The 16,144-nt window shown below is 38.9% G+C and overlaps 1 protein-coding gene across 1 annotated transcript; it reads right to left on the bottom strand.

Moving 5' to 3' along the window:
* Positions 1 to 501: 501 nt before the first annotated feature.
* LOC136240544 (uncharacterized) lies at positions 502 to 16,075 on the bottom strand. Its single transcript, XM_066031537.1, has 15 exons — positions 16,008 to 16,075; positions 12,994 to 13,326; positions 11,403 to 11,789; positions 10,777 to 10,896; positions 10,381 to 10,638; positions 9,944 to 10,033; positions 9,265 to 9,657; positions 9,045 to 9,191; positions 8,917 to 8,991; positions 7,000 to 7,287; positions 3,388 to 3,432; positions 3,017 to 3,094; positions 2,318 to 2,389; positions 2,170 to 2,259; positions 502 to 833 (listed from the first exon to the last, which is right to left on the bottom strand). The coding sequence occupies exons 1-15, from the start codon at positions 16,033 to 16,035 to the stop codon at positions 571 to 573; spliced, it is 2,667 nt and encodes an 888-aa protein (XP_065887609.1). The 5' UTR covers positions 16,036 to 16,075; the 3' UTR covers positions 502 to 570.
* Positions 16,076 to 16,144: the final 69 nt, after the last annotated feature.

The following is a 16,144-nucleotide window of genomic DNA, read 5'->3' on the forward strand; positions in this document are numbered from 1 at the left end:
GGGCTTACTAGGGGATTAGTGGGGGATTTTGACCTGATTTGATTTGAAACTCTGCCCCATTAGTGGGGCATTTGACCGCTCGAAATTTTAGGCGTTTGTTTTAACTTGCAAGCTAAAGGAAATGACCTGTTTCCTAAAGTACCTAACAGCCATACTACATGGAGATTATATTTGACCATTAGTCGTTCCCCCATGGGTAGAGAATTTGATTTTTCAAAAGGTCAAATCCCCACCATTTCCCCCACTACGCCCGGGAGGGGGATAACATTGATAGGTGCATTAAATGGAGGTAATGGATAAATTGACAACTGCTGGTGTCAACCATCTTTTGCCATCGTTATAGTCAACAATTGATGGGTATTGTGGCTATTGAAATAGTTTGCATTTTCTATTTTTTTATATTGCCATAGCTCTTGTTATTTAAAGCCATCTTTTACTTGTTGGGATTTAATATTTAAATTTAAAAAGCTAATGGTAACAACCTTCCCATCCACAACCACATTCTATAGAATATTTGGTATAAAAAACATCATGTGATTTCAAAACAATAATGGCCTATAAAACTCTACACTAATGTTCCACTGGTGGTATAACATTGAGATATACTAGTCCTCCTCCAGTAGTTACACTACACAATGCTCCAACAATCATTCCGACCTCATCATCAAACAGGTGACTGCTGATGAAATAACCTGCCAATCCAGTCGAACAAGTTAAACCAGTCCATATTAGTCCATCTAGTAATTGCCAAGCATGACTCCTAGCGTCATGGTAACCTTGATCAGTTCTATGGTTGTCAGGTGGTTCATTGAGATCAGATGGCTCAACCTTTACTGTAGAAAGTATATAGTTTACATACATATATTTAGGATATGCGTGCATAAACAGTGGTCCCTCCATTATCCAAACTCATTTGACCTTAGGTGTGTTTGGACAATGGAAAAGTTCAGATAACTGAAGCCTATACATTTTATATTCAGAGCTCTGTTGAAATACTCTAATAGAACATACACTTTAAGCAAAGAGAACAGTCACTTTCACAGTTCAGATAACAGAACAATCTGATAATCAATGGTTGGATAATGGAGAGACCACTGTACAAAGATCATACATATCTAAAATATTCTGTACCAGCTCATGCAGTGGCAGGGTTTCTGTGTACATGGTTTTGGTCAAGACTCCCTTTGAAATTTAGCAGTCTATGTAAAGGATCAAAGATGCAAGAAGAGACATGTGACTGGAGAAACTCTCAGAATGCATTGACACAATTTAGAAAGTGTGGACTGTGTTCTTTTAATGGCTAATGTATATTGTTATTAGTTTTAATGATTCAAATATTGGAATAAATTAACAGCAGTGTATACGCGGGTCGCAAGATGGAGAGTAGAGTCCTTTCTAACCATGTCAGCAATGTTACTTTGTACTAGCTAGTCAATAGCTATGTAAATACTGTATTGACAAATTACCATAGAAACAATCCTATATATGTGACCCTGTCTGCAAAAAGGGGTCTTATAGCCTTTTCAAATTGTCAAGTTTGACTAATCATAACTCCTCATGTTTTCAACCTATCACCTTCATATTACACCAAGCCATAGTGCTACAGTAGGGGTATAAGGGGACTAAATTTCAGGGTGATACCACATTCACAAATCAAATTACAGTTGCCAAGCACATGCAATTGAAAAGGCTATAAGACCTCTTTTTGCAGACCGGGTCACATATGTAGTATTGCATTTCAGCCACATGAATGGTTGCACTTAGTAACTAACGTAAATTATGTAGTACAGTTCAACAACACTAACTTAACTTTTCACCTACAACATCATTAAAACGATCAAGATACTCTAATAGAGCAGTCAAGTAACTACTCCAATAAAGCAGTCAATCATAAAGTGTATGACAACCTTGTTTTACTTCACAGCTTTGAATTTACTGTCAATCACTCATTTAAAATTATAGCTATATACAGGTAAAATTTTCATTCTAAAATTATAGATCTACCACTGAGAATGTTGCCAATACACAATTTCTATTCCATGTGCTAATCACTGCGTATCATAGAATTATTATAAGTTGTGACTATTGGGCTCTCCTACTGTCTACCACACTGGCCAAAAAGTGTACATCTACAATATACACATGAGAGTATCAAATCCAGTCACGTACCATCATCAGTTCCTTCAGCATCATCATCAGATAATGAGGGAGGTTTATTTTCTTCCTCATCTTCTAGATGTGTACCATTGTGTTGTGGTCCTGAGATAATACATTCAACACAAACTAAAGTTACTGGATCACATGATGTATCTCTTACCATTTATTGAGTCATGTGATGGCATAGGTTTGTTGTCAGTATCCACACTGGGTACAGCATCATCTTGTAGGCCTGTTGGTAGTGAAATCAATATATGTAATTGTATACTGTATCTATGTACAACTACGTTTACTATGAAGTACTGTCAGGTGATCCATTAATGCATCGATAGCTCTATGTAACATCTAACAGGATTGGCCACATGTAGTACATGTGTAATAAGCTAATACAAATAAATTAATAGGGAGACTTTGATATACAGTGGAACCCCTCTAAAAGGACACAGTTCAGAGCTCAAAATAACAGCCTGTCACCTGTCATTTCCGACCCAAAAGCCACAACGACCGGCCAAATTAAAAATGGTCTAACAATATGACTGATCAAAATAAACTGTTAAAAAGCATTGTGTATGTAAACTGGTTACTGTTATGGACCGATGGGCCGACCATGTTGCAGGTTGGTCTATCATTTTGACAGATCATGTAAGAGACCTTATATTGAACACTGCACTCTAAATACTTCATGGATAATCTCTTTATAAAGGAGGTCCCAAATCAATAGTATTAGTAGCTTGTATACCCCTCAACTAAGGACACATCTTTACAGTGTAAATTCCCCAATGGTATGCGTATGTGTACAATACACAGAGAGCATTTAACTTTTGTTTACATACCAAATGTAAACAAACCACTAATCTACCTTTTTGGTTATTGGGTGGGATCTTGCCTTTACTTTTTCCTTCATCACTTGGCTTCTTTTGTGATGGTCGTGAGTCACCTGACGTAAAATCAATCATGCAGTTTAACAGATATAAGCTAATAAAAAGTTTTTAAAACTTCCACTGTCATGCCACTACATCATACAGTATGGTGGATAATGGCCACCTGTATAGAGAGGCCACCTCTCTAAAAGGCCACTTGTACATTCCCTAGGTGAACTATTTATACACTGGTTCACCTGTTTAAAGCAACCACCTGCCCATTAAGGACTAAAAATCTTGGCCCAAAAGTGACCATCTTATGTAAACAGGTTCCACTAGTAAGTAGTATGATATGTACATGTAGTCTAACCTTTACTATCAGCATCGGGTGAGGCTGATTCATCAGGCTTTGGAACTATGATATGGACACATAATTAAAAAATTACATGACCAAGAAAGAAAAACGATACAACATCAAGCCACTGTAACTACCATATTGCCTTGAATTACAGGCAGTCTTGTACAAGGGGGTGTCGTATAAAAGCCTGGTCCCGTTTAGTCGCCGGGGGTATACGGCATCATAACAAAAATAGAGCGATTGAATCTCCTTGGTAATGAAATCGGTCGCCATGTTTTTGTTAAACTCTGGTTACTGTGGTAGCATTTATCCGCTTTGTAGCAACTGTGGTTTAGTGTGTAGCGTTGTTATGGTACGGTGTGCTATTGTAGGTTGTTCTAATCAATCTCCAGAAGACAATTACCACTTTTTCAAGCTTCCAGCAGTGATGAAGCCAAATGCATGAAGTGGTATCAGAATGGAGACAGGCTTGGTTAAAGGTGATTTCACAGGAGGATTTGACTGAGAAAAGCTTGGCTAATGTGTTTATTTGTGGAAAACACTTTTAAAAAGGTACAAACTTTAGCTGACCAACTGAGGTACACTCAACCATAGTAGCTAGTAGCATTCAGTAGCTGCATGGCCTAGTGGAGTAGTATTAGCCTCTGTGTGTCTATAGCTTAGCTTCAGTTGGTGCAGTGTTTAGCTATTAATTCTGTGTATATAGGTGAACCAGCCCATGTGATGCACAAGTTTGATGTAGATAGGGCTCCTTGTTTGCTTCTTGGTCACCAGAAAGTTGATTTATCAGCCCTAGAAGCCAAACTGGAAGCAGCTAGTGATCAAGCTAAGCGAGCTGAAGCCAGACAAAAGAAGATGGATGAGACATGTCAGAGCCAGAGTACATCAGATAAGTCATCAAATGACTCATCGAATCATCAGATTTAGATGCAAACACTAAGGAAACACAAACTGAAAGTACCTCAGAAACATTTGTTTCAAGAGTTGTACAAACAGATCCATTTTCAGGAGGAGGAATATTTCTAAAAGTACAGTTTCTCGATGATTTCATGAAGCTCTAGATATAATGGCAATCAGACTTCAAGGTTTAATACATTGGCCCAAAAGAGACCAGCTTTGAAGACCGTGCCAATGTGTTTCAGAGCTGTATATGAAACAACGGTTGTAGTAATACAGTAGTTGACTGTTATGAGATTAAGTTCAAGAAGCCATCACATCTTGTAACCAAGGCAACAACATGGTCACAATATAAACATTCAAACACTGTAAAGGTTTCCATTGCCACAACTCCATAAGGTACAACAAGTTTCATATCTCCAGCTTGAGGGGGAAGAGTAAGTGATAAATATATAACAGTGTGCAGTTGTTTCTTGCAAAAGTTGTTTCCTGGTGATATTGTTTTAGCCAACAGGGGGTTTGACATTGCTGAAGACATAGCAAAGATGCAATTTAGCTTGAAGATACCAACATTTACAAGCAGCTTATTCCCAAGGATATCGAAGAAACAAGGAAGTTAGCCAATCTTAGGATACATGTAGAGAGAGTTATTTATGCTACAAGACACAGATTTTCAATATTAATGAGCACTTTGCCAATTGAATTTGTGATACCTCAAGTACTTGGAAAGATGGCAGTTGTAGATAAGATAGTGTTGGTATGTAAACAATACTTGTCCATCTGTTGTGCCATTTGATTAGAAGTGTACATAAAATGTATAAAATAAATGCAACAAATGTATCATAGCATTGTTTTTATTCTGTTCCTTTTTCTTTTGCGGCAAAATTGTGGTATTGTCCTACAATCTGGACAGTACCATTTATTGGCACATGGCACATTTTTCATCTTCAAACATTCTAGATGAAACCATTCACCGTACGAACATTCCCATTGTGTAGCCTTGGTGGTGAATTTATGCACATTAGGATAGCATATTTGACTTATCAGTCTCTGTGCAGGGTTGTCTGGGTCTGTAGAACAGCCTTCATTTTGGAAGTAGTTATTCTTCCTGCACACTGGGAGTACCATGCAGAGCTTCCTGTTTGACATTACGCATAATGTTCTACTAATTGGACTTGAGCTTCTGAGATCGTCAAACTTACTTGATCACAGACATCCAGCAATTCAGTGTAAATAAGTTCCTCATTGCAAGGACAGTACAGTGTATTTAAAGAGGATGGGAGATGTGCAATAGTAGACGTAGTATTTGGTACAAAGGAATCTGAAAATGGTGGAATATAACTGAACACACAACTGACAGATGAACTGCGAGAGAAATAGTCATCTAATTGTGTCTGTGAAGCTGGATTACAAAATGGTGGAAGTAATGATTGCAATGAAACAGATGTTGTCTGTGGTACTTCTGTGGTCAATGATGGCTGTGGCAGCTCTGAAATGGGTAGAATGTCCATGTATAAATGTGTTCCTTTCTTCTTGTTACAGCTATTATTGGTTTAGGCAAGGTAAATGGCAAGTTTGATACCCTAGTGTATGGTATTGAACTTACACAATGAGGTTCATTCCACTGACATGTTCTCTCTGTGCAGATCTTTGTTACATGAAATTCAGCTCCAAAAAAATAAAAAATAATAATTGCTGCAACATGGGAACAGGTTTCCCCTAATCCTGCCATGCATGTACAATGAGCAGATTCTACAACTCCATCATCTTTGCATATAACCCATGTTGAGAGGAGGGGTTTGCTCTCTGTGAACAGTGCAAGTCAATGATGTAATATGTAGTGACCTAATTTGCCATACCACATACGTAGCACAATAGTATATTATATATAGAAGGTAAACGGTGGCAAACTACTACACTTACAAAGTGATGTAGCTAGTCTAACCACTGGACGTACCTTTCCAACAGTCACAACTCTCCCCTGACTATTGTCATCAATGTTTTTGGCACCAAGGACATTTACAAACCCGTTTTCAAAATACTTACACGCTTCTAAGCTTTTAAACGCCTTAAATTTTTCTGATGTACAAAAACTCTCCGTCAGGACCAAGTAGTTGAATACATCTGCTCTAGTGACAGGAGGAAGTCCTTTTCTATGAAGCTGCTCTGCTGGGATGCAGTATGGATCACCTACGTCTGAAACCTTTTCTAAATATCTCCTTTTGTCACTAAGAACTAAGTTGCTAGCGTATTCATTGAGTCTCTGACTGAATTCAGGTGAAGCCATCATTATGCAACTCTAGCCTGCTACAAATATATGGTGACCAATTTCATTACCAAGGAGATGCAACCGCTCTATAAATGCTGGGTCTTGAATAAATACTGGGTCTTAAATAAATGTCTAGTGCAGTTATTGTCTTTACAATTCCGGGCGGTCTTATAAACGATGAACTGAAGAACGTTTTATAGAGTTCCTTTTAAACTTGAATCTGTGAAATATGCTGATGGAAACATCAAGGAGAGTCCAGGAGAGTGCAACACCAAGGTATGAAGTTGACTCGTGAATGCTGATCAGGTATATAAACGCTGGTCGCGTTCAGTAGCCAGGGTAAAAAGTTGCTTAAAAAATAAATTCCAGGGCCATAATTCAAGACAATACGGTATGTATGTTTATATACGAATGCAGCAGCATAAATAGAGAGGAAACAATTCTGCCACAATACAAACCGGTTATAAATTTCTTCTCTATTTCATCAGCCAGTACAATCTGATCCACTGCTGGTGATCTCAGAGCCCTGACTAATTTGGTCCAACTAACCATTGTGTCTTCTTGTAGCCAAAATTTGAACATTTCAGTACAACAGGCCTCTGCATCAAGAGGATTGTCATGTCTTATAACATTAAGCTTGTCAACACGTTCTATGCTCAGCAGCTCCACTCCGAGATCATACCACTTCGGAGCAACCTTCGGACGGACATGATCATTAAGCTCCTTTAATGTTGGTACATCAAAACCTACATGTACGTAGTACAGCAATAAACGTCTACAAACATGTCAAAACAGTGAAACCTGTGTATTAAGGACACCTTAGGACTGACCACATGATTATCAAGATATCCTGATTTTCCAGATCTGTTTACATGCTAGCTTTGGAACCATTATTGTGTGTCCAGAATATACTCATTTTCAAGTGTCCTGATTAACAGGTTCCACTGTTACTAGGTACACATACGTACGCACATATGGATATAGATATTAAATTGCACACTTCAGGGGAGTGTCACTAATGTATGCAATTTAGTCATTATCACTTTAGTAATGAATGTGGTCATACTAACTTATGCACATTCATCACTCATTGACGTACCATAGATCTATACTACACAATGAATACCATTACTTAGCACATACACTCACACACAACACATACACAACACCATCATTCCTCTTAAGATTATCACCTTCGCACCAACCCTCCATGAAAGGTACGGCCAGAACAACCTGAAATTTTCAACTAGAGTAGGGACCATAGCACATTGATAAAAAGTACTGAAACAAGTTGGAGTAGTGCATGATATTAAATCACAGTAAAACAATAAGAAGTGTTATATCCCTACTGTGCTTAAGATACCATAACGGAAATGCACAGTAGGGATATAACACTTCTTATTGTTTTAATATCATGCACTACTCCAACTTGTTTCAGTACTTTATTATGATGTGCTATGGTCCCTACTCTAGTTGAAAATTCCCTGTGTACTTGTTTGTTGACTTTTTTTGTAAATAATTATTATGATTGGTGAACCCATGTATACCACATCAAAAGAAAGAATTGGCGCCGTGCGCCCTTGCTATATCAATAATCGTCTGAAAAGTGAAGTATCCATTATGCTTTGTTGTCAGCTATGTCCAGTCAGCAGTACGAATCAACAACTGTTTGCAGTACTGTTCGTTGACAGCAATACAAATCAAGAACTGTTTGAAAAGCACCTCTGCAATCAAAATAGCCACTATGAAAAATACAGAAGATTTCCGTACGAAGGGAAGCCATCACGTGCTACCGCCAAATCGACACTTTTTACCGTCAGCAAAGATGAATGGGACACAAAGGAGGACACTGGTAAATCCACGAAGAATGCATTATATGTACTGCGGTATGCCAAAAGGTACCTCTCGGGTCGAAGCAACATCGAACAGTGAAAAATTCAAGCCCGTAGCCTTAGCCGTTATCGAGTTACGCTTGTCTGAAGGCATCAGTCAGTCACCCAGGTAATCGGTCAGTCAGTCACTAGAAAATTCCATTAATTTTCTTTTTTTTTAAATCCATAGCAACTTGTTGAAAGCATTTCGGGTCGATCTGAAAGCTTGTTTGGGCTAAGTTTTACCCAACCAATACTGCCTCACTGTTGTCTGGGAAAATTGAGGCTGGTTTTTGGGTGATGGTTTTTCATGGGCCACGCCTACTCCTTTGTAGTCCCTACTATTTTACAAGCTACTGTAGGCCAAACCCAAGCCAATGACAATTGCAGGAACACCATATAACAGGTCAGCTCATAGTGTATGGATGTAAAGCTCTCTTGCTGGCTTGCAAGGCCAACCTACCGACACACCAACACACACACACACACATACACGCAGATTACCTAATGGTATAATTTGCTCACACTGTGCACCTGGAAGTGGTTTTGCTCCACCATGTTTAGGTGCATTCTTCTCAGCTACAAAATTAATTACGTATATTAAGGAACATACACAAACTGGCAGCCTATACCTGTATCATTGTTTCTGTCCAAGGATGGAGGTGCTGATGAAGGTCCTGGCGAAGGATGTTCCTGTGTGTCATTGTTGTTAGGCTCAGTCCATCGTGATGGCTGCTTGGGTCGTGATGATGGGTGTTTGTCCCCTGTTATTTCAGGTTCTGTAAAAAAGATAATGCCAAAATTAAGTATGTACCATATTTCCTGCTATACCACCAACACCGTGTTACTTACCATTGATATCCTCTCCATTAGGAGTACTTGGTGGAGGTGTGGTTATGCTCCATGGAGGTTTATGTTTAGGGTCACTACTATAGTTTGATCCAGGTAATGTCATCTCCGATTTTTCTATTTCACTCATAGCATCTTCAAAATCATTGTCATGTTGAGGTGTCTCATCTTGTCCAGTCAAATTATTTGCTTCAGCATTATTAGGTTGATCAGTTTGATTGTCTTGATTGTCTTGACTTCCTTGATGTGGTTCAGATTGACTTGACCCAGGATTTCTTGAACCTTCTGAATCAGCTGAATCAGCAGGCTGGACTGGGATTGGCTTTGGTCCTCCATTGTCCTTGACTAGTGTTGATGGTAACTCAGAAAAACTGTGTCGAAGAAGTTGTGGGTAGTCTGTAAATAATTGACAGAGACTCATTAGAAAGACAAAAAATAGCTTTTCTATAAGACAATTACTTGATGACTTGAATAAGTTAACTTGGGATGAGGTACGTACTCCTCATCATTCAAATATCACAAGCAACAAATTGATTGCTCTATTAGAGTATTTTGTGCTTGCTAGTACTAAAAAACACTACATGGTTTTGCAGCAGAATGAATAATCAGATAAAGTTCCATTCCTAACAATACACAATTTCTGTACAAGGTACACACATACAAACAACTAGTCAATTATTACCTGGTCCAGTACCATCACTACAATCCTGAAAATCTGAGTTAGCTTCACTAGAAGGATCATCATGGGTTTGTTGGTTATCTCTGTCTTGGCCTAAATTTCGATTGCAAGATATATTTATAAATTCCTCATTAGCTCACATAGGTATGGTTCAAACAGTAAGTTGTATTGTGGTTCTAATATAGACTACTAGCACTTTTGATTATTCAACAGGTGTATGCTCTATTAGATTAAGCTCTGTAGGCATTTTATAATTTCACCCACAGCACTTTGATCCGCCCAAAATATACAAGGCTTGCTTGGTTTTAGGTACTGTTCAGTTGTACCACCATCCCTCCCCCATAGTCTGGATAATCAATTCTCTAGTGTAGTTCAGCACTGCAAGCACTGAGAACTGAGCCTGACAGAACTGATCCTGACCTCATGTGTACACAACTCACCATGTATAGTCTGTTCTTGACTAAACACTTCCCATGGACCATGTGTTGTCCCTACAATATGATATTGACTATCATCAGACTGGCTTGGCTGCTGAGAGTGATAATGTCTTAATTCATCAGACTCTATCACACTACTTGATGGAGGTATCGATGCCATATGATGTGCGTCAGTTGGTGGAGGTGATACAGATTGTCTGTTATCCCTGACCAGGGTCGAGGGTGGGTGAGTAAAACTATATAGATTAAGCTGTGGACAACCTGCCAATTAATAACACAACTATAGCCAGTAATGCCATACAGGGAACATAAGTACAAACACATACAACACATAACACATATAGTAAAAAAAAATCATGTAACAATACAAACACATGTATACATATAGGTGTCACGTACCAGGATAATTTCTTGGATCAGTGGACACATCATCTCCACTACACTGAACAGTTTCACTGGGATTATTCATCACACTGTACTCTTCAGTTAATTCTGCTACATCAGATGTTTCAACTGGCTCTAACAGAACACAATTTCATACAGAATATATTACAACAGTGCAGTACGTATATGCATACTAGTCCTCATATGAATAGAAATTTTACTGTTCGAATAGTTGACCAATTATTCTCTAAGCATGACTAAGCTAGTGCGTGGTGTGTGTGTGTGTGTGTGTGTGTGTGTGTGTGTGTGTGTGTGTGTGTGTGTGTGTGTGTGTGTGTGTGTGTGTGTGTGTGTGTGTGTGTGTGTGTGTGTGTGTGTGTGTGTGTGCATGTGCATGAGTGCATGTAGTGTGTGCAGTGTGTATGTGTAGTGCGCGTGTGTGTGTGTGTGTGTGCGCGCGCGCGCATGTGTGTGTGTGTGTGTGTGTGTGTGTATGTGTGTGTGTGTGTGTGTGCATGTGCATGTAGTGTGTGCAGTGTGTATGTGTAGTGCGTGTGTGTGTGTGTGTGTGTGTGTGTGTGTGTGTGTGTGTGTGTGTGTGTGTGTGTGTGTGTGTGTGTGTGTGTGTGTGTATTATATACCTGGCAAGTGCACAGTTTCACTGTCTTGCACTGTAACAGGTTCTGCAGTGACTGTGGCCTCTTGCAACTCATCAAGTCGTTTCTCTATGTCACTAGCAAGATAGGAATATGATCCGCCATGTTTCTTTAATATTTCCAAAAATTTATAAAAGCTGTCTGTGCTACCACTAGTCAACTGATCTGTAATATGCTTCAAGAAGCGAGTCCGTTTCTCTTCATCTGTCTCACCGGCTAGAATCCTTTCTTGATCACGAAACATAACTATTCTTTTTGAGATGAACTTTGGAAGCAAGTTCCTTATAGGTAAAGCAGCTGTTAAGTTAGCAAAGTTATCAGTAAGTGCCTCTGCACACATCTCTGCATCTGCCTCCTTCTTCACACTCACCACTGAAAAATTAATACATACGAATATAAAACTCCATTGTTGGAAAATCAATAAGCTAATCGATAGTTAAATTCATGAAGTTCTCAGCAATGTGCAGGATGGCCTACTGCCACGCTATTAATGTATGACATACTAAACTACTGTATCCTGTGTAACAAATACCGCTGGATTTTTTTGCGGTACATAGTTTTCAAGGTTTTTGCGATTAGTAAAGCCACCGTGAAATTTTATCACGTAAAAATAAAAGTCTGCCTTCCAAACTCCAACTTACCTTACACCTTACTGATAAGTTGGTAAGGCTCCCGATGTGTGATACTGTTTGTAGGCATACGTGTACTTCACATTTACAAACAGTATCACACATTCCCAATAAAAGTGGGCGTGGCTCATGAAAGAAGCTGGCTTTGCACTGCAATACTAGCACAGATTGCTGCTACTGTGCTACTTGGCTCAGACTTGCTATATGATGCTTGAAGTAATCACTCTAGTAGCTGTGTGGTCAAGAACAAAAATCTCTGAATTGAGCAAGTGATCCGTAAAATTTAAAATGCAAAAATCCTGACAAACTACACAACCGTGAATTATATATACCACAAAAAATTCAGGGTATACAGTAATAGAACACTCTTAAACAGACGGACACAGGATATATTAAGTAGTTGTAGAACCCCTCTGAAACCACTTATTGTTGGAACAGTTTTCAGTTCTAGAGGTCTATAACTACTTTAGGGAATTTTTCCAGAGGTCTCTTAGTGGATTTTAATTGCCTCATTATCTCCCAAAGATCAAAGCATCTTATCCACACCGTTATCTAAAGATTACATAAATAACACTTTTCAAAAAAGTACCTTTTGAACAATATTCTAATAGCAATTATTTGATGGTTGGTCAGAATAATGTTGGAATATAATTATATTACAACTACATGTACGATCAGAGGAGGTTGGTCACGCGTCATAATCCTGACACGAAATTATGCAACCAAGCATTGTTCTATGTGTTAAGGCTTGTTTAGCAGCTAGGAAAGCAGCACATTGTACTGAGAAGGCTTGTAATATCACTGGGACGCTCCGGTATGAATATACAATCCGTCCTTTAGAATATTAAGAGGTGTGAAGGTTGAATTAGTTCAACCCTTCCTTTGAGATCACGAGATGAATGATGACGCATGACCAACCCCCTCTGATGTACGATAGTACCACTAACCTTTAGCCATAGGAATTTTGTGAAATACTGCTCCATCTGATGGTTTGTGTGTTGCCTTTATTTTACCTCTCAGATTATCTGCAAGAGTGTTCTCCCTTACAGATCGGCTGGATAAGGCAGTTAACAATTTCTCCCAAGACTTTTGTGTCTTTGAATTGCTCAACCATTCTGTGAACATCTTAACACAGGCTGTCTTGCTGGACGGAGTGTCACTTTCAATATAACTGAGTTCTTTGGGATCAACACCCAACTGTAGACCCATCTCAAACCATTTAGTGGCCATATTTGGGATGACCAGCTCTGTAATATTAGCAATGTTCAGTGGAATTGTGCCTATAGTAAATATTGAGCAAGTGAATACTAATGCTATCACACTAAGGGTACAGTGTAGTAACACAGTACAGGATCACACTCACCTGATATTTACTAATGCATAAGAAGTGATCATGCAATTTATATGTGTTTCGTTATGTATGAACACAAGTACAGTTAACTATTAGCTCCACTAGTAGATACGTAGAAGTGTCACATGAAAGTGTTACCCAACTAGTAGGGGTGGCACTTGGCCATACAAACTGTAACATTACAGGTCAGTACAGTACTAAGGATACTATCCCATGATAACGTTTTACACATGTCATATGTAGCTACATCATGGGTATCAATTGCTAGCAACTCAACCTATGTAGTGTACACGAAGTCTTCATCTGACATACATACAGTAACTGTTGTGGAATCCTAAGGTATAGAAGCTAGGAGAGAATTCAGTGTAGCATGGCTATGGTGATAGCAATTCAGCATTGCAATAGTAGCAGAACATTGCTACTATGTGCTGCAGGAGAATATGTACGTATGTTGTAAAATAATACCAGGACAAGTTACTTATAGAACCATAGAAGTGTACACTATCAATGCATGAAGAAACACGGGTGGTACCGGTAGCACTACCTTCACAACACTCAAATTTTAACTTTAAAAAACCTTGTAAAAATGGGAAAATACTGTAGAGATTTCAGCACTTTTCAAACGTGTTAGAGCCTTATCCACAGTACCACTGCAACCTTACTCTTTTAATATTGGCTATTTATATTGTACTGCATTAAATATCATTGAGCAGCTAATAGCTGAACCCAACCTTGGACTTCATGAGCACATAGGCCTCTACAATTTGTACAAGAAATTTAAATTCAATTACTGTATAGGTATCACAGAAATGAAAAAAGCAACCTGTAGATATACTAGTGAACATTTAATCCCTACTTCAGTCTATACCACAACCGAAGTGGGATTAAATGGCCACCAGATGTAAACATCTTACTGAAAGTGAAGTGGTCATTATGCTTCATTTTCAACTACCATTACACAGTGTTACAAACAAAAGATAAGTCTGGCACCACTGCAGTCCTATGGAAAATATGGATGATTCCTATTACAAACCTAGGGGGTAGCAATCACACACTACTGCAAATACTGCAAATCTACACCTTGCACTGTCAGCAAGAAATGGGACACAAAGGAGTAAGTCCATGATCCGCACATTGTACGTACTGCGGTATGCCAAAAGCACCAAAAGCGATGTCCAGTTTGTAGCTTTAGCCATTATTGAGTGATGTATATCTGAAGGCATTAATCAATCAGTCGGCAGAAATTCCACAAAGGCTGCAGCAATCAGACCTCAGTGCTGGTCACCGTAAAGCCTAATAATAATAATAAAATTTAAAATTTTGTAGCAACCTATTGAAAGCTTTTCGGATCATAATTATACTGAAGGTACTTTAGGGCTTGACCGATAGCTACTGCCAAGATGCCATGAAGATGAAGATTTTGTGAAACTGGCTTCAGGTAACAAAGTGGATATAGTACCGGCACCGGTTACGAACGTGAACAGCTATTTTACCAGCACAAGTCCATCATTTGCTGGACTATCAAACAAACCAGTTGTCTCTAGGCAAGTTAAAGTTGGTATGCGTCCAATATTCCTCAAGCATTCAACTTTACGGCACGCGTCTAATGGGTTTCCCCATGCATTCAACTTTAGGGCACGCGTCTAGTGGGTTTCCCCAAGCATTCAACTTTAGGGGACATGAAAAGTAGTTCCTTAGCGTTAGGGGTAGGCTAGGGTTCAGCTTTGGTTTCTTCTTCACTCTTGTTATATATAGAAGTCACTTCAGTCGGATGTTTATAAGGTAGAAACTAAAGGAGATGAGTAGCTGCAGCACCGGTGGTATAATCGTTGTGAGCATTGCTTATGAGTATGGAAGCCTGGGTTTGAGCCCTTTCTTTTTGTTATTTCTTAGGTTTTTTGTCTACGTTTTTTTTAATGCACATGACTGCTGGCACTATATAACTTACCTTCAGGTAAAAAAAATTTTTGTGAGAAAGTGCAAACTTTCATGATGCCTAATATACAGTGCTACTGTACCATATGATGGCCTTAGATTCTATTGTAAGGGTTGCACAAAAGTACCAATTAATTGCACCTGCACTAGGTGTTCCCCAGAAAAACACACACACACACACACGAAATGTGAATTTAGTAATCACGTGCACCGAAGAAACATGGCTTCAACTAGGGGAAGTTTAAGGGGGAAACACCGCGCTAGTTTTGTGTACACTAAAGTATTTAAGCGAGGGGAAAAACAGCATCAACCAAGAGAGGCTGTTCTTCAGCAGTGCCCTGTGACAATAACACAGCCTACATGTACAATAAAGCACAACTATTATCTATGGCACAACACACACATTACAACAAAACAAAACCATAGATAGTAGAAAAAGGCACTTCGCGCCTTCTACTAAACTGTCACAAAGCTACAGCTAATATATCAATCCTCATTTAACATTAACAATGCGATTAGTGAAATAGATCAAGCAATGCCATCGGTTGTAGCCAGTAATTAATTCAGCGCCAAACTAAATCTGGCATACCTGCTTCATACACGCACCCGGCGTGGAAGAGTTGCGTAACAAAGGATTGAATTATACATACATTGTATCAACGGAAACAAACATACCTGATCCAACTCCGACTACGGCAGCCATTTTCTTATACTTACCCTGGGACTACTAGTGTTATTACTAGTATCCGTCCGAAAACGCGAGCGTAAACGGACATTCAATAAGTTGAGAAATTTTCGCGAGATTATTGCTC

Source organism: Dysidea avara, chromosome 1, assembly GCF_963678975.1.
Source record: "Dysidea avara chromosome 1, odDysAvar1.4, whole genome shotgun sequence".
Taxonomy (NCBI): domain Eukaryota; kingdom Metazoa; phylum Porifera; class Demospongiae; order Dictyoceratida; family Dysideidae; genus Dysidea; species Dysidea avara.